The sequence below is a fragment of the Prosopis cineraria genome, unplaced genomic scaffold (genome assembly GCF_029017545.1).
Source record: "Prosopis cineraria cultivar Desert tree isolate PC_DT_omini unplaced genomic scaffold, ASM2901754v1 PC8, whole genome shotgun sequence".
Taxonomy (NCBI): domain Eukaryota; kingdom Viridiplantae; phylum Streptophyta; class Magnoliopsida; order Fabales; family Fabaceae; genus Prosopis; species Prosopis cineraria.
Window position 1 is genome coordinate 7,874,528 of NW_026555339.1, and position 19,602 is coordinate 7,894,129.

At 31.5% G+C, this 19,602-nt stretch overlaps 2 protein-coding genes across 3 annotated transcripts; both read right to left on the reverse strand.

The window, feature by feature from the left end:
- Window positions 1-7,215: 7,215 nt before the first annotated feature.
- Window positions 7,216-10,778, reverse strand: LOC129317048 (tryptophan synthase beta chain 1). The gene is made up of 5 exons (XM_054961374.1): window positions 10,403-10,778; window positions 9,830-10,186; window positions 9,151-9,593; window positions 8,965-9,059; window positions 7,216-7,789 (listed from the first exon to the last, which is right to left on the reverse strand). The coding sequence occupies exons 1-5, from the start codon at window positions 10,760-10,762 to the stop codon at window positions 7,614-7,616; spliced, it is 1,431 nt and encodes a 476-aa protein (XP_054817349.1). The 5' UTR covers window positions 10,763-10,778; the 3' UTR covers window positions 7,216-7,613.
- Window positions 10,779-14,827: 4,049 nt separating this feature from the next.
- On the reverse strand, window positions 14,828-18,788 carry LOC129317165 (pentatricopeptide repeat-containing protein At2g41080). Of its 2 annotated transcripts, XR_008594958.1 has the most exons (3): window positions 16,170-18,788; window positions 15,133-15,432; window positions 14,828-15,041 (listed from the first exon to the last, which is right to left on the reverse strand). XR_008594958.1 is itself a non-coding variant. In XM_054961527.1 (1 exon), exon 1 carries the CDS (start codon window positions 18,227-18,229, stop codon window positions 16,166-16,168), a length of 2,064 nt encoding a protein of 687 aa, XP_054817502.1. In that variant the 5' UTR covers window positions 18,230-18,788; the 3' UTR covers window positions 15,852-16,165. The 2 variants fall into 2 exon arrangements, 1 of the variants encoding a protein (XP_054817502.1); XM_054961527.1 differs by lacking the exons at window positions 14,828-15,041; window positions 15,133-15,432 and having other exon boundaries at window positions 15,852-18,788.
- Between the last annotated feature and the right edge of the window lie 814 nt (window positions 18,789-19,602).

Genomic DNA, 19,602 nt, shown 5'->3' on the forward strand with positions numbered 1-19,602 from the left:
TGGTATGCTACTGTAGGGGTCATGGTTACAGTCTTCTTCTCCATCTTCTCTGCTTCGCACGTATCCAGTAACATCAATCTCTATATACCTGATTCGAACGGCAATAACCCCTTCTTCTAGCTTTCGTCATTATTAGTCTGAGCCCTAACCCTCTTCTTGTTCTTCTTCTTTGCTCGAGTCGTGGCTACTTCAAGTGAGGGACTTTGATTTCATTTTTCATTGTTGGCTTCTTGTGCGTGAGTGTGCTGTAGTGGTTGAAACTATGAAATTTTCTTGTTTTGCATTGCTGTGTCCGTTGGAGTATGAATAGGAAACTAATTTAATTAAAATTTGTAGTATAAATGAAAAAGAAGAAGAAGAAGAAGAAGATAGGTGTCAGTTTGAATTTTATTTGAACTTGATGTAATTATGATGTTGATACATTATTGGGCAATTGACTGGGGTTTAAAATAACTAAGAATTGATGTTTGGTAGGTATTTGTTGAAAGGTCTGAGAGGGGGATCTTTTATTATTTAATAATTTAGCTTTGGTCAAAGTCATATGAGAAAACTGTGATAAATGATGATGCTTAGAAAATTTTAAATTATTTGGATCAATTATATTGTCATTGTTAGAAGGAAGTTTAACGAAATTGTAAGGAGCCTAATAAATTCCTATTGTATAAGGGGATTGGAAGAGAAGAGAAGTTGGTACTATAGTTTAAATAATAGTGCTTGTAAAGCATTTGGTGAAATGCTTATTAGAAGAATCTAACATAATGGCAATATAATGGCAATATAATGGCAAAATATATATATATATATATATAATATATATCGATGATAGTTATTTTGTTGTTAGCCAAATATTATAAAAGACTTTTTATAATGAAAGTTGAGGTAAAACCAAAGATTTTTAGAATAGGCATCTTGCTTGGTAATTCGTGGGCAAATTTGCTATTAATATGTACGTCTTTGGAATTTATATGGAATTATTGGTGAAAAAAAATGTTGGAGTGAAAATTTATCTGTCTTTATCTTTTGAATTAAATTGATCTATAGATTTTGGGTTCTAAAGTGTAGATAAGAAAATGATTATAGTATTATTTTGGCATTAGGAGATTAAAGGCCAAGTATCATTGCCAGAAGATTAAATTGGAAGCAAATTATACTTTAAAACCCTTCAGGTAAATAGATAACGTCCTAATTAATTTATATATTTAAAATTTTTTTTTATCAATTATTATTTTGAATAATTTATAGTCATGAATATATGCCACTCTAGCATTAATTAATGTTGTTGATTAAGTTTCTTTAACTCTTGAAGTTATTATAATTTATACTTATAAGATTGACAGAAATGCTTTTATAATTCTAGTACTCTTTTATTCAATAAAGACAATCATGAAAATGGGTGAAGAAGTTTATGGAATGTTAGTTGTGAATCTTCATGTTTTAAACAGTTCATGCAAGTTTGATATTGAGAAGAGAAAAGTTTATTTTGAAAGTGATAATTTTCTCACAAGTTTGAAAATGAATTTCAAAGGGACTTTATACAGAACACTAGTTGCTAATGACAGTTCTGTTGGCCCTTAGGGCATCATGGTTTACCTAGCTAGAATGGTGTTTATAGGAGGTGCTAGCCCCGTGCGATGGCCAACGCACATGGAACGGAGAGATAGTTATTTCGTGAGCATTGTACTCATGTTGTTTTATGGCTTTGGTTGCATTTGGTTACCTATCCCGTGAACTATGTGTCCACGTTTGTTTCGTGACTTCAGCTGCATTTGGTTATTTACTCTCGTGGACTGTATGTCCACGTTTGTCTTCGTAGCAAGAGCCGCGTTTGGTTATTTACTCTCGTGGACTGTGTGTCCACGTTTGTTAATTATTCTGATAAGTCCTTATAATATGAATTTGATTATTTAATGATTTTACATTCCATCAGTTTTAAATTAGAAAATTATTTATAATTATTTATTTTATTTATTTACTTTCTTGTAATCAAATGATAATAATATTTGATATGATATTTTAATAGTTCAAGAATTTATTTAAACTTTATAAAATTTTTATTATTTTTGAAGTTTATGAAATTTTATGAAAATCTTTGCCTCTTTGAATTGCATAATTGTTTCAAATTTTTTTTATTCATGTTCAATTATTTATTGTTAGGATATTATTCACGGAAAAAAAATATTTTGATCTCAGATGGTATAGTTGAACTTATGACTTGAAATATCCACTAAGGAGTTTTATTGTTGAATTGAAACAAAAAAATTATTTTAGTCAAATCCTAATTTGATGAAAATTTAAACTTTATACCTACTTTGGCATCTGGCCTCAGGTGTTTTATATAGACTACAGGTAGGATCCTCACATTTCTTTTAAAATTGAATATATGATTTAATATTGTAACAATTTATAATTACTCTATTAGTGTATTCAACATATTAATTTTAGAGTTTATCCGATTACGGCTTAAGGGATGTGAGTTTTGTGCCCATATCTCATGCCGGTCACACCTATTTTTGGGGTGTGACATTTTCACTCGATTGTCACTCAGTCTCTAAACCTTAACTATTATAATTCAATCCTTATAATTTTAACAACTTAAATATTGGTTCTTATATTTAAAAGCTAAAATGATAGAAATCAAAATTATGTTAAATTTATTACTAATATTTTTAAATTACTAAACTCTTTTAATCTTTATGAATATTAGGGTTAAGGTGCAATTTTACCTTTAAACTATTCTCAGAGGAGTAATGTTGCTTCTAAACTATTTATCGTAGTAATGTTATCCCTAAATTTATCAAATCGGAGCAATGTTATCCCTACATTTAAAACGTTCATTACTGTAGCTAATTGGATTCACTTTCATGAGTTAAGGTGTAATTTTGCTTTTAAATTATTCTCAGAGAAGCAATGTTGCTATCACTATTTAAAAATTCTAAAATTTTAAAAAATAAAATTATAATAATATTAAAAGTATATATATGAATAAAATTATAATAATATTAAATAAAAATAATTTTAAATTTATATATAAAATAAACATTAGAAATTTAAAATTTATAAGTTTAATATTATTATAATTTTATTCACATATATACATTTAATATTATTTTATTTAATACTATTATAATTTTATTTTTTTAATTTTATAATTTTTAAACAGTGATAGCAGCATTGCTCTTTTGAGAATGGTTTAAAGGTAAAATTACACCTTAGCTCATGAAAAGTGGGTCACACTAGCTACATTAACAGACGTTTTAACGACGAAGGCAACATTGTTTTAATTTAATTTGTTTAGGGACAACATTACATAATGAATAGTTTAGGGACAATATTATTACAATGAATAGTTTAGGAGAGACATTGCTCCTCTAAGAATAGTTTAAAGGCAAAATTATACCTTAACTCTAAATATTATAAATATTAAAATTTTAAAATATTTTTAATAGTTTTAATTTTATTTTTTAAAATATAGGAATTAATGTTTAAGTGGTTGAAACTATAAGACAAAATTTAAAGATTGATTTACAATCGAATTAAAATCATAAAGACTAAGTTACAACGAGTTAAAATTTAAAAATTAAATTATTTAAAACTATAAGGATTAAATAATTAATTTTTTCTGTGCTGTTTTAAGTTTCAGCAAGCATGCCCAAATTTCTGCAATCAAGCAGTCACCTTCAACCAACCTACAAATGAAGCCTTGGATTTATAAAAAAAATTTGAAGAAAACACATATCTACATGTTCTTATAGTTTTACTCAATTTTAAATTAGGTCCCTACAATTTATTTATTTTGATTAAACCCTTATGGTTTAACTAATTACTTTTTTTAATCCCGAAAAGTTAGAATCCTAACATTTCTCCTTTAAAAAGAAAATTAATAACTTTTATATTTTTATTAAATGATTATATGACAAAATTAATTACATTACTTTTATAACTCAATATTTATATAATTAATTTGTCTTTTAAATATTTTTTATACATGTAAATTTTCATAAAAATCAATTTTTTTAGCTAAAAGTATTAAATTAATTTTTTTGCAACTCTAAGAATAGTTTTGTTTTGTAAAATTTAATAATTTATTATTAATTTTAACCTTCAAATGTCAGTACATATAATAGATGAAATTATAAGAGCTTGATTAAAATAAAATAAACTGTAGGGATCTAATTTAAAATTAAATGATATTGTAAGGACTTGCAAGTATATTTTTCTTTGTTTAAATTATTATAAAATTAAAAATTATTATCATTATATTTTTTGTTAAAAGTTAAATTGCTCAAGTCTTGATAATAGTTTAAATTTTGTATAAATTTTACAATCTTGAGTCATCAAACGTAATTTGTCCCTTTTCTTTTTTGCTTTTTTTATTTATCTTTGAAGGGTTGGTACACACATGCCCCTTGCCACTTAACCATGACTGTACGGAACAATGAAGTTAGGATTGCAAAACTACAAAAGCCAAAAGCCGTGTTGCCCTGGCCCCACGAGAAGTCGTTGGTTGAGAAAAATAAGAAATCCACTACAAAGTTCCTCACAAATATTCTAATTACCATAAAATTTTAAAAAAGTAAACAAATTATCTTTTAAGTTTCAAATTTTTTTCACTTTTAATAAAATTTATGTTATAACTACTAAAACACCCTTATTCTTTTTTTTAAAAAAATTCAATCAATCCAATCAGCACTGAGGGTGCTCCGAGTGCCTAATAGATGGCGACAAGAATTGTCTAAAGCTCCAGCTACTAGCAGTAGATGAGTTGCTTTTTTTTAAAAAAAAGTAGGAGAAGGGTGTTTTAGTAATTATACATAAAATTCATTAATAAATAAAAAATTTAAGACTTGACGATCGTTTATGTATTTCTGCGGATCTTATGATAGTTAGAATTCCAATAACTATAAGGGACATTGCAGTGACGTTCCCTTACTAGCTTTCGGTAGGACAATTGGTAAGAATTGAACTCTTACCTCATAATATTTAGTAGAACATTGTTAATAGGTAATATTAGATCTCATCAATTTATCTAAACCGAAAAAAAAAAAAGGAGTTGACTGATGAAGCATTTGAACAGAATGAAAAAAATAAATCCTCATATTGTTTACAATCAGAGTTAAATTTGTAAAAAATAAACCCTGAACAGGACCTGCTTTGATAATAATGGTGTTAAAAAAGTTAAACGGTCAAAGTTTATTTTACTATAAATTTAAAAATTTAGGGTTTATTTTACATATTTTAAAAGTTCAAGGTCCAGGACGATTTTCAAGCAAAATTCAAGGTCATATTTACTTGTTAACCCTAAAATTTACATAATATTATATTATTTATAAATTATGAATAGTATATTTTATTTTTTAATGTAAAATAAAAAAAATGCAAATCTAAAGAGTTAGCCTTGTAATCTAATAGCAGTATTCAAACTCCCCTGTAAGTGAGAGATGATTGTGGGTTCAATCCTTTTTATAATTTTAGATTATAACTTATAAGTACCGGTCCTTGTAATTCAAAAAAAAAAATATAATTATTAGTTGCTATGTTTTTATCAGATTATGCTTTTGATTCTTATAATTTTTTTTAATGTCTTCAATTATTATGCTTTTGATTCTTATAATTTTTTTAATGTTTTCAATTATTATGGGAACTAAAAATTAAACACTAAAACTATGAGAACGTAAGAAAAAAACATCACTCAATCTTACTAAAACTGCAAGGATTGAAAAATATTTGAAAAAAAAAACTATAAAAATAAAAAAATTGATAAAACTATAAAAATCAATGATTTTGTTTTGTTTCTAGAAAAAATAAAGCGACAGAAAAGACACTTTAAACGTACACTACTCATCACCTGTAAATTCATCAACTCCACCTCAACTGTAGATTTTAACGAAGAGTTTTCATTGATAATTGTTTATTTCAAATAGCAGAATAGCATATTTCAAAATCTATATAACATTTTTAAAAAGGATATAAGTTTTTATGCATATGTTGTTTGATCTATTTTAAGTAAACTTAAATAGGGTGTGATTATGATACTCATCCCATCAGTGGATATGAATACTACATTTAAATCTGGAAAAATGAAAGTAGTCAATGTCTAAGGAAGGATCATTAGAATCAGAATATTCCAGAGTTACAGGTATATTCTGTGCGCTTGTGTGGGGAGAAAACAGTACATTCTCTTTTAATTTAAACATTTACGCAAAGTGGAAGTGTGATTAAAATCCTGTGCAAAAGTGGTTAACGTTACGCTTATTTTTTTCTTTCACGTTAATGGAGAAAATTTTATGTTTATTAATTTACATGATAATAAATCAATTAAATAATTACCAAGGTAATAATAAATTACTAATATATACACAAGTTATAAGAGTGAATAGCGTCAGAAATCAAATCAATTGTGGTCCCAAAAATTAGAAAATATCAACACGTTACGCAAACCGATAGTATGATTCAAAAGCACGAATGATACGATCCACGTTTGAATACGTAACGATAAAAAATCCCGTATCATCTACCATATAGATGTTCGAACATTTGAATTTTGACCAATTAAACAATTTTTTTAAAAAAAACAAGAGGCCTTATGATTGGACAGCCTTGATAGAGAGAAACATTTGAACAAATGAAATTAAAACTAACAATTATTTTAATAATTAGAGTGGCACAGCAAAAGCAAGGTGGGTTCTGATAGACAGGATAGATTTCATGTGCTCCCCCCCCTCCCAAAAAAAAAAAAAACCAAAAGTTTTTGCTTTTGTTGAACTATTTTCTCAGGATGATTCTTTTTTGGTCCTTTTATTAGCTTTTTACCTCAATATGCTCCATTTTTTTGGGCCACATGTTGTACAAATTGTGGATTTAATGGGCCATTGATTTCAATTAAAAAGTCTCTTCTTTTCTGGGCCATTAACTTTGACCATCAAAAAGGTCTTAAAAAACAGGTTCTGGTACTGTTTTTAATTTGCAAAAAATTTTGTTCGCATAAGATGAATCCGAATTTTGTCTACTAAAACATATTTTCCCATGTTTGTGAATAAAACTTAAATTAAGGTTGTATTATTTAACACTTTTGGAGAAGTATATCCCTTTAAAAAAAAATAAAACATCAACTTTCGTTGATTAAACCACACAAGGTTATTATTAACAGAAGAGATACATTTTTTTCATTTATTATTCAAAACTGCTCTTTCTTTCATTAATAGAGAAATTGATAGATAGTACATCACTTTCCAATGTCTCATTATTGAGCGCCAACAACAATTATTAAAAAAAAAAAAAACACAGAAGTATAACCAATGTCACGAGAAACAAGAAATAGCTTCACCTGCAAAACTTCTCACATAACATTCCCAAACAAATGCTGCTCCTGAACCCAGACTCTTGACTAGTCATAGAGAAACAACATGACCACCGCCTTGAAGAACTGTTAAAGTAGACTTGACTCACCAACAATATATATAGACCAACCCAATCACAAACACACGCATAAACATGCAGCCACACAAGCTTTTAAGTGAGATCGAGCTTAGACATGTTTATATGTTTCTTTGTAACCAGCTTGGCGCACAGAATTTTCCATTAACTAGGTCTGCTCAAGAATTTCTCCATCAGCTTCATACTTTGAGATGCTTGATGGCCGTTTGAACATCCTTGTCGCCTCGGCCGCTGCAGTTAACGACGACCTTTGTTCCATCCGGAAGAGATGGGCAGAGCTTCTCGAGATAAGCTAGAGCATGAGATGTCTCCAACGCTGGAATTATGCCTTCTAGTCTGGACACTCTCTTGAATGCTGCAAATATGATGGCAATGGATTAAATAAGACTAAATGGGCATAGATATTAATAAGGTTGTAGGATACGACAACACAATGCAGATTTTGGAGTGTTGTGTTGTATCTGGATGTGTCTTGGTTTCAAAATACTAGTGATTCTTTTAGGAGATAGAAATAAGTTACAGGTGGTGAAAAAGCAATAATTTCTGATCACAGAATGGAATAAGAACTTATATTATTATATGCATATGAATAATGCCGCTTCAGATTATTCTACCAAATATGGGGTTTTGTTTGCAGCTTTCACTGAGAATGAAGCCACCAAGAAACTTAGAATAATTGCAAAGGATATGCTATCTTTAGGAAGTTTATTGTCATCTGTTCAGGTTGTGTGAGGTTAAAGTAACATCATCGGCTGCTTATTTATTTAGTTAATTGTGCAAATATATGCGCGCGCATGCTAATGCCACCCAAGAAACTCTCCCCAGGACCAAAACTGATTATTGCAGTGTTATACTTCTACATGATTGTTAGTAAGCTCCCTTGAATTTCAACAAAAGAAGCCTTTGGGAAGTAAATGTAACCAAGAACAACTTAATATTGCCAAAATAATATTTCCTTCGGCAATGATATTCAAATATTCCAGGATAATCAAGAATATGTACTTCAAAATAGTGGGGGCAAAAAATGTCTCCTCCTTCAACACCTAAGATTGATATCATTTTAAACTGCAACAATCTTTGTGGGTTTTAATTCAAAATCTATACTAGTCTAAAGTATTACAGAGGCATCTCAAGTATAGAATTGGAATGTATCATAACAGCTACTACTTTCTACACAACCATCTTGCTAACAAAACATGGACGCTGTATTTAAAAAAAAAAAAAGATTGCATCTTTGTATAAGCAATAACCAGTGAGTTATGACAAACAATTTTCTTTCTTACTTTAACAAGATCAAACTCTGAAGTGATCGCTCTCTGATTTTCTAAAGAGTGCTTTTACTAATGATGTTCAATACTGTAAGAATTAAGATATTGATGAAGAACAAAGTGACAGCACTATGAGAAGGATGAAAACAACATATTCATTGACATTCAAAATTCAAAAGCCACTCTAATTTTTCACTTTGACATTTTCCATCAGAAACAACTACATAGTAGACAAAACAGGGGAAAGACTCAGTATTTATACCTTCCAATGCTTCTTCATCAGTAACATTGTAATATTCAGCACGTGCTATATCTTTCAAGAAACTGTGCTCTGGCCCGACACCAGGGTAGTCCAAGCTATACACATTACAGGAATAAAAAGCAGATTTAGAATAATTGAAATCACCATGGACACAAGGAAACTGATGTGGGAGCATTGAAAAATTACCCTGCACTGATCGAGTGAGGCTCAATAATTTGACCATCATCATCTTGCAAAAGATAGCTCATAGCTCCATGCAAAACCCCAACTTCTCCTTTTGATAACGTTGCAGCATGCTTGCCACTATCAATACCCAAACCAGCAGCTTCCACTCCAATTAGCTTCACATCTTTGTCATCAACGAATTCATGGAAAAGTCCCATGGCATTTGAACCTCCCCCAACACATGCTACTAGCACATCTGGTTTCCCTCCCCATTTCTCCAATGCTTGTCTTCTAGTTTCCTTGCCAATCACTGCATGAAACTCCCTTACCATCATCGGATATGGATGCGGCCCAGCAACTGAACCCAAAATATAATGAGTTGTCTCCACATTAGTCACCCAATCTCTTATAGCTTCTGATGTAGCATCCTTCAGCGTAGCAGTCCCAGAATGCACTGCTCTTACCTATTTTACAGAACTACACTATTAGCAAGGCCAACCAATAGAATATGTGCTTAAAATTGTCACAAAATAAGTTTAACGTCAATATCTGGCAACTAGACTAGTAGGTTGCATAAACCACATAAATTTTCAGATGCAAAGGAGCATAATTCAATGTCAGCAACCCTTACTTAAGCTTGAATAGTAATTATTGATAAAAAGGACTATATCAGCAAAATATAGCATAACGTTTAACATACCTCAGCACCAAGAAGACGCATCCTGAAGACATTAAGTGCCTGCCTTTCCATGTCTTGTGCACCCATATAAATTATGCATTCTAACCCAAATCTAGCACAGACAGTGGCAGTGGCAACTCCATGCTGACCAGCTCCAGTTTCAGCAATAATGCGTTTCTTGCCCAATCGCTTGGCAAGTAAGGCTTGGCCAACAGCATTGTTGATCTTATGAGCCCCAGTGTGGTTAAGATCTTCCCTTTTTAGATATATGTGGGGCCCTTCACCGTTAGGATGCTTGTAATGCTCTGTCAACCTCTCAGCAAAATAAAGCGGAGTCTCCCTACCAACATAATCTCTCAGAATCCCACTCAGTTCTTTCTGCAAGTCAAAATTTGTCCTCAAAAAATTGTTTTAGATTACCAAATCAGCTAATATGCGGGATCACAGATTCTATGGTTGAAGTCAGATAATAATTGAATCAAGAGGAAAACCAAAATGAAGGAGAGATTGGACCCCAGAAAAAGAAACTTGAAGAGATCCAAATTATGCTCATCAATTGACAACAAAAATACAGTTTCAATCAAGCTTAAAAACCTGAAATTCTTCATCAGAAGCCAGGGAATGGAACGCAGCCTCGAGTTCAGTCAGAGCATACATAAGAGTTTCAGGGACATACTTGCCGCCATATTGACCGAACCGACCAAACGAATCGGGTCGTTGAATCGGAACCGACACATTATCTTCCTTCTCCAGGTTATCCATGAGAAGAACAGGAGCGGCGTCTCTGGTTAGCGCGAAAGAGGCAGAAGAGGAAGTACGAGCGACGGTTCTGGCAATGAAGGAAGAAGAAGGGAAAGCGGTGAATTTGAGGGATTTAGAAGAAAAATGCGATGAAGGGTTTTGGCCTTTGTGAAGTCTGCAAGCAGTTGCAGGGCTTGCGTAGGAGGCAGCCATGGGAGCTATCAGAAATGGTTTTGGCCATTGAATTACATAAATAGAACAGCGTGCTTATTTTTTTTTTCTTTTTTTTTTAATTTTTTTTTAACCAAACAAAAAAAAAAAGAAAAAAGAAAAAAGAACGCGGAACTATGGGTGCTCGTGGGCGGCTTATGGCTTTACATTTTTTTTAGCTAAGATAAAATTTCATAACATAACACTTGCCATAACTGTATTTTTAACAATGAGAAATGTCAAATGTAGCTCCTTAACGAAAATTTTGATGTAAGAAAATAAAATAGGACCTAAGCAGGTTTTTTTGTTTTTTAGGGCCCATTAAAGCCAACACTTTGAAGCTCGATTACCTTTTACAATTCCTGAATCGCAAGGCCCATTTTATTTAATTTATTAGGGTTTAAATGAGCAGTCGGAGGTCCAAGGCCCTTTTCTAGTTCATGAGCCGTGTATCCGCACATCTTACTGAAACTCGGCTAGTGAAAGTGATGTCAGGTGAGAAGAATTTTTGTGCCACTATGAAATCCCGGTATTAGCCCACATCACTAAACAAAGGCATGTATTTGATGTGGATATCTAAACTATATTAAATAATCTAGTTCTTAATTTATTTATTTATTTTATTCTTTTACTTTAAAGAATTATAATGTTTATAATGGCATGCATTGCTTGTTTTAATGGAAAGAAAAATGGGAATAAAATAATTTTACTCTCAATATTCTCTATCTTTATTTTTTCTCATATAAATTAAGATTAAATGTGAGCAATTCTCTAAACAAAACACAATCCCTCTTTTCTTGAGGATCCTGGTGCATGAAGAAAGTCTAGAATTTGATTCCCCAATTGTTTAATATTCTATAATTCAGGCTTAGGCCCTCCCTCTTAACCCAAAAAAAAAAACTCCCTTAACAAAAATTTAAACCTTAATTTATCAAATTGTAAAAAAAATTAGTTATTTTTGCTAAATTCAACTCTCACTAGTATGCTACATTTTTTAAAAAAAAAATTGTTGAACTTGAACACTGTCCTTGCTATGGACAATTAGAGCCATTAGTGTAAGCAATATTTACTCAATTCAAGTGGTAAGAGAATCATACTAACTTAATTAAAAGTCTTGAGTTTAAGTTCTAGAGATATAATAGTATTTGGTAGTAGAGTTTTTGCCCAAAAAGATCTTGACTTGCTCAATCCAAATTAGTTGAGGCTTTAACTTCAAACTACTAGATGATTTACTGCCAACAAAAATAGTCACTTGTGCGAAATTGGATTGGCGATTATGAGTGCATGAATGCTTTGATTGAGTTGATTTTTCTTTGTTTTTTTTTTTTTGGGATCAACTTTGAGTTGATTCATTGTTGGAGATGTGTAGGATGTACAATCGTTATTATTTTTACTTTGTTTGCATACAAAAAGTAGTCGGTGCCGCCATATGCAGGAAAAGAGAAGTTGTCTTATTATGTTTATTTAGGGAGGAGGGAATTGCAAAGTAAATGAGTGGATGATAGATTCGTTGCTTGGTAGTCACTTGTTGGAAAGCTTGATGTTGTGGTTTGAAATGATTGAGCAGATTCAGTGGCATGTGTAATGGCTTTCTTTTGTTCTTTTCCCGTTTGTTTTCTTATTTTAGAGTTTTGCCTTTTATATATTAGCACGCTTTCTTAAATTTGAGTTATGATACAGACTCAAAAGTCGAATAGACCTGAATCTCATGAACAAGCTCGATTTAAAAGTCATGTCATTTTAATATTGGTCATTTCTCAAGTTTCATTTTTCTCATAAACCCTTGTTACTTATTTTTATTTTTTTAAACTTTTTAAACTTTTTTTAAAATTAAATTTATATATTATATATTCATTCTCTAAAATACAAATTATAATATTTTAAAATTTAAAATAAGTAATATAAATTTAAATTTTAAGGTACAAACACATATTCTACCGTCTAAATTTAATCTAAAAATTTAAAATATCTTAATTTCCAGCAGTTAAAATAAGTACAGGTTTAAACAAGTAGCTGAGCTCTAAGCCCCTTATTTTAGGCTTAAATGGGTTAGATTCAAACAAAGTTTTTATATCAAAATACCCAAAATTTACAAAGCCCAAGTCCTAAAAAAAAAAAAACCTTGTAAATGGGTAGCTTGATAAATTTAACTTATATTTTCAACTCTATTATGGCACTTTTTTTTTTTTCAAAAATGGAGTTCGATTTTGGCATGAGGGGACAAAAAATTTGATACAAAAGCATTTTCGTAGTTTTACCCCTCATATATGACTGAAAGGATTAGGTTTAACAAAAAAAATTAGTTCATCCTAACATAACAAATGAATGTCTAAATTCATATTAAGAAAATTTATATTTAATATTCAACCATATCTTAAACACGATTATTTTATGAGAATACATTGTGCAATTAAAAAAAATTACTGTGCATAAATAAAATGATCTAGGCTTCTCTATGTTTAGCTTTCCCCCATTTCCTCTCCATTTGCGCATATTAAAATGGTCTAGATTTAATATTTTTCAAAATCATTATTAAAATATAAAATTATAAAAAAATAAATACATTAAAACCAAAATGATATAACTTATTTTGAACACTTCAGAGGTATAACTAAGAAAACTTTTTTAAAAATTGACTTTGAAAAATATTAATTCATGACAGATCAAATTTTGATCTAATAATTGAGATTTGAATCATTATTAGACCTGAGATGTGAAATACGGAAGGGAAGGGGGAGAAAAACTAAACAAAGAGAAGCCATGTCTGAATCATTATTAGACTAAATACAAGATTTGAATCCTCTCAAGTCCCTCCCATGTAATGTAATCATCTATGGGTGCCAAATGTTGATTCTCTATACCATTTTGAATTTATGAATCTTTGATTCCTTATTAGAGATGTGTAGAGTGTATATTCATTATATATTTTTAGTTTGTTTCCATAGAAAGCATGATGTGTGCCATATATGCAAATATAAATGCTTTGTTATTTATTTAGGGAGAATGTGTCGATGATAATAAACTTTGTTTTGTTGTCACTTGTTGGAATGCTTTATGTCGTGTTTGAACTTCGAAATGATTTTTAAAGTTTATTATCATCTTCAAATACTTGTATTACTAGAGAATTGAGATGATGTTAGCAAAGAAAAATGTCACACGTTGGGTAGCACGACTAACACTTGTGATACCCTCTCCAGTTTTTTTATTATAAAAAAAAATGAAAATAATATTTTTTTTTAAAATTATATAAATGATAATCTAACCTCCTAAAATGTCATAATTTCACCTAAATCCTTAAAAAAATTTTATCAATAAATTTTAAATAAAAAAGACCATTAAATTAAGATTACTTGTTCAATTCTTACTATGTTTTGAATGAAAGTTGTTTTTTTTAAATAAAAGTTATAATTAAACCTTATTATTTTGATAACTTATTTTTTAATAACAAAAATTATATTTAATAAGTTATAATTTTTTGTTCAAATTTTGCGATTCATAAAACAAAATTTATTATTTTTAAAGCAAAAGTTGTAATTGAAGTTTATTTTTCAATAACATAAATTATATTTGATAAATTATAACTTTTTTTTACTCTTATAATTCACAAAATAAAAACTTTTACTCATTAAAAAAAAGTTGTTATGAGAGCTTTTTATTTTCAATAAAAATAAAATGATCTTTTTATTTTAAATTTATTGATACAGAAATTTCTGAAGACTTTAGTGAAATTATAATATTTTGAGAGATCAAGTTCTCTAAAAGAAACTATCATATATTTCATTATTTTTTTACAAGCAAAATTACAAAATTTAAAAATCATTTATCATATTTTTCTTAAATCGTTCCCCATAAAATCGAAGTTAATTTCACAAAACAAACTCGATTCTTTCACATCCTAAAGACTTTTTTTTTTTCAGTGAGTTGATTAAAATTTGTTTACGCTTGAATTTGAATGCAGAGGGAATGAGTAGATTGCTACGGTGATATCCAGGCTTGTCTCATGTGATTGCACCTCTAAGATGCAACGCCAAGGAACTGGAGAAGACAGACAAGTTCTGAGGTTCAGTGATCATAATTTTGGGTAGTAGAGATTGTGCCATCATCCCTCCACATTATGTTTTCCCCAAAATTGATGTCTACTAATCTAGAAATTCTGATAAAATGACTGCTTAAATAAGAATACAGTAAAGTAAACAAGGCAAAATCATTTCTGAGGAAACAAGGTACTGTTTTTCAATCAAGAATTGAAGAAGCAAGGAAAGGGGGTCAAATGATATTATCCCTGTATTTGGGAAGAAAGTAATACTCAACAATTAGTTACTCCAGAAATTAATCATATAAGGAGGGTAAATTCTAATGAAGTGATGACATACCTGTCGAATCCAAGGCATTCAGACATCAAACGGATTGTGCTCTAATAAGAACTGTCCAATTGCATGCAAGATCCACCTAATTTGAAAGTTGATCAATTACGGGGCACGATCTGTTCATTAGCTTTACCAGCAAGAAATCATCACCTGTGGATAAAACTTGAGCATAGGCTGAATCTAGACGATCCACTTGATTTTAAAGAACATCCATAGCATTACTCCAAGAAGTCCAGATGGCACCCCTCTCTTGCCCAATAATGTCATCAAACTTAGTCCCTCAGAATCCAATTCATTCAGCTATTTCTGCAATTCAAACATTTTTGTCCCAAAAAAAAAAAAAAAATCCTCAGATTGCCAAAGCATACATGGGTTTACAGATTCTATGGTAGAAATCAGATGATAACTGAATTATGAGGAGAGTCATCTCTTCCTTCCTCAGGTGCCCTCTCCTCTCAATTTAGCCTTAGATAGAGTTGAGCTTATTATGATCAAACACATATTTTGTTTCAATTTAAACTCCTCACCGTCATTCATCTCGTCCAAATCCATAAATTAACACGGTACATAATAGGATGCTGACTCACACCCACTAACTTAAAAATCAGATAAGAAGCATTAATTAAGAGCCCTAGTTTCAGAGAGAGAGAGAGAGAGATTTGCCCAACTTGTGGTTTTTATGCGGACAGAGTGTAATTGGTGTGAGTTAACTTATGCCACGTTGGTAAAACAATGTGCAATGCGGCAATGAGCTTCTACTTCAAATTGTATACAGAAACAATGAGATGGAAAGAGAATATTGAAAATATTTTAAAAAATGAGAGATTAACTATTGAAAAAAAAAAAAACAAAGAAATTGCAGAGAAGCTGAAATTCCTCATCAGAAGCAACGGAAGCTCAGTGAGTGCATAAATAATAGTGCCAGAGATGTCCTTGCCGCCCAATTGGCCCAGTCAACCAAACGAAACAGGTCATTGAAGCAGAATCAACCCAGCATTGTCCTTCTTAAGTTCATCCATGAGAAATAAAAAGCAGACAATTACCAGTAATCTCCACAAGAGCATGTGCCATTTTTGAAATGATGAAACCTGCTAGAGTCACGCACTATAATTTCTCGATTCTTTATCTTGGATATGAATTTGAAGGCAACATGACAATCACTGCAAACCCTCAGGTTCTTCATCACCCTTATAGGCACTCCCCCTTGTGTGTTCATTAAAGCAAAAGCAATTGCCAATTTTTCACTATGGTGTGCCAAGTTATACTCTTTCTCTTCATTATCCATGTCATGCAAAACAGACGCAGTATCAGGCACATAGCCATGGAACTTCATTTCTGAAGTTAGTTCTTCAAGATACAGATCGATCTCCACTGACATTGGGTGAGATTTACCACCCATACTGAACTGGTGAACTTGATTCTTCAGTTCCACCCAACTAGTACCAGGTTCTTTCTTCACCTTCTGGTCTCTCATGGCTTTTCTTACCTCGGAAACATCCTGCCACCTCTTAGCTGCAGCATGAATGTTTGAGAGAAGAACATAAGAGGCTGAGTCTTGAGGATCTATCATAAGAACTTCTTCAGCAATTTTTCTTGCCATTTCAGTATTCTTGTGGGTTTTGCATGCAGATAACAATGTTTTCCATATAACTGCATCAGCTCTTACAGGCATTTCTCGTATCATTGCCACAGCATCCTCTAAACAACCAGATCTGCCAAGCAGGTCAACCATGCAGGTATAATGTTCTAACCAGGGCTTGAGTCCATACACATCAACCATCAAATTGAAGAACTCAAGCCCCCTGTCCTTGAGTCCACTATGACTGCAAGCATATAGCAAACTCAAGAATGTAACCTCATTTGCCTGTAATTTTTCTTGCTCCATTTGATGAAAGAGCTTGATAGCTTCTTGTCCTTGCCCATGAAACCCATAAGCAGCAATCATTGAGCTCCATAATACAATATCCGGTTCCTCACATTCTGAGAAAGCTTTGACAGAGTCTTCCAGATATCCACATTTGGAGTACATACTAACTAATGAACAGACTACAGCAACTACAGAGCTAGCTCCTGCTTTAATTGCTTCAGTATGAATTTGCTTCCCTTGGCCAATGGTGGCTAACTCTGAACAGGCACTGATCACACTCACAAAAGTAATCTTATCAGGTCTAAAACCTGCCATCTTCATCATACAATAGTGATTCAGAACTTCCTCAGCATACCCGTTTTGTGCTTTTCCAGCAATAAGTGTATTCCAAGCAACTACATTATGAATTGGCATGGATTTGATAATTTTGTCTCCTTCTTGCATGCTTCCCGCTTTCATATACATATGAGCTAAAGAGCTTCCTACAACCAAATTAAACTCAAACCCACATTTCATAACATAAGCATGAACTTGCATTCCTGCTAATAAAGCTCTCAAATGCGCACAACCCCTAAGTACGCTACCTAAGGAGTACTCATCAGGCATGAAACCCAAGTTGTTCATTTCTGAAAACAATAATATAGCCTCCTCATTCATTTCAAACTGGGTCAATCCTGTGACCATGGCATTCCATGTTGCAACATTTCTCTCAGACATTTCACTAAACAACCTATTAGCACTCTCAAAGTCACCATTTTGAAGATACGCTTTAATCATAATGTTACATGACATTGTGTTCCTCTTGGGCATACGATCAAACATAGTCACAACTGTGTTCAGTCCTCCCAACTTTGAGTAGAGGTTCAGGAGATGATTGGAAATGAACTTGTCCGAGGAAAGCCCTGATGTAATTATCAGAGAATGGAGTTGTTTCCCCAATGGCATGGACTTTCTCAATATACATGCTTGGAGTAGATGAGAGAACAGATTGGGTTCTTCCCATATCTTAGGCACAAAGAAATCAAATGCTTCTATGATGTATCCTTTCTTACAAAGGCTGACAAATTGTCCTTTGAGATCCACTCGGTGCCCTTTTTGCAAGCGATATTTCAAAGAAATGGTGGAGAAGTGTGAAACTGGATTTTGAAAAATGGCGGTCAAATCGGAGAGGCTGAGATACGGAAGACCAGAAGCGCCCATGCATTTGCTTTGGGCTAGTTTAAATTGCCCTTTCATGCATACATAAAATGAGGCCTTTTTAAGTTCTGAACCGGAAGGGGGAAGATGTTCATCAAAATGCAACAGAATGAGAAGTATTTACCAAGATACTATTGTTCTTCCAAATTTTGTAATTTCTCAACCGCCATCTCCGTCCAAGATACCCTTCTACCTCCGAGCTAGCCGTCTCCGTCCACCGTCGTCCCTTCGCCTCCGCCCGGACTGGTAGATGTTCAAAGGTGGAATAAGAAGGTTGAGGACGCAGACTTTGCCTGGCGACGGGAACCACCACGAATCTTAGCGTCGCCAACACATTCATCCTCTCCTCCGGCTGGAAACAACCATTTATGTATATTCTCCCTCACCAGAGCCTTTTGCTTTCCCCAGCAATAACTACAGTTTCAGTATTGGCTTTATTTCGGTCGAAGAGGATGGGTTTATCAAAATGGATCGTTTCCCTCAATAGGGAATTTTTCTACCGTTATAACCTGTGAAAAGCGTTCGGGTTCTGGAGTTTGACGGTGGGTTCTTCCCAAGCTCGGCAATATTCAGTGGTTTCGTTGCTACGCTTCATGGAGCTCTGCCTTCGTTTTTGTTTTTCCTCCAAAGATATATTTTTTCAAAAAAATAAATAAATATGGCCGGGTGTTTTCTATTTTATTTAACTTATAAAAATATGAAAAATATGCAAAGAGTTTATATGTTGAGAAGTTCTTAGATGGGTTGCTATGCCAAGTCATTCATGATGTATTTAATAAAATTGCACCCATTCAATTAAATAAAATATTTATTTAATTATTTGTATTTTTTTCTTTATTATTATTAATGTCATAATCAATTTATATTTAATATCATCTAAATATTATATTTTTATTAGATATATTATAGATAACGTTGTGTCATGGTGCACCAGGTTTATTTAAGAATATTTTTATATATTTTGTTACTTGCCAAACTGTTTTTTTTTTAACCTTTTTAAAGTCCAATTTCATTTGTTTTTATTTTAATATTTTTCTATTCCATATTCTGCCCATAATACATACTCCCTCCGATCTTATTTATAAGATATCTTTTAAAAATAATTTTTAATCCAAAATATAGGACATCTTGTAATAAATTACTTTTTTTAATTATATTATTTTTTAAAGTCAAAGGTAAAAATGAATGTGCATATCACTTTTTTATTATATCAATAAAAAATTTAATTTTTTTAAAATTGTAAAATGATTAAAAATGTCTTAAAATAAGAAACATAGTGAGTATTTTAATACTTACTCCGTTAAAAAATGTAAGGTATTTTTAATTAAATCCTACCTTCAATAAAGTAATTATCTACTTTCAAACTAACCTTATCTTTTTATATTTACCCCTATTAACCACCTTATAATAAA

Bases quoted from the DNA above. Each gene is read 5' to 3' on its own strand.
- LOC129317165 (XM_054961527.1), bottom strand. From the start codon at position 18,229: ATGAAAGGGCAATTTAAACTAGCCCAAAGCAAATGCATGGGCGCTTCT.
- LOC129317048 (XM_054961374.1), bottom strand. From the start codon at position 10,762: ATGGCTGCCTCCTACGCAAGCCCTGCAACTGCTTGCAGACTTCACAAA. The intron at 9,060-9,150 runs GTAATTTTTCAA...TAATGTGTATAG, and splicing joins CCTCACTCGATCAGTGCAGG to CTTGGACTACCCTGGTGTCG. The intron at 7,790-8,964 runs GTATAAATACTG...TCATATTTGCAG, and splicing joins TGATGAAGAAGCATTGGAAG to CATTCAAGAGAGTGTCCAGA.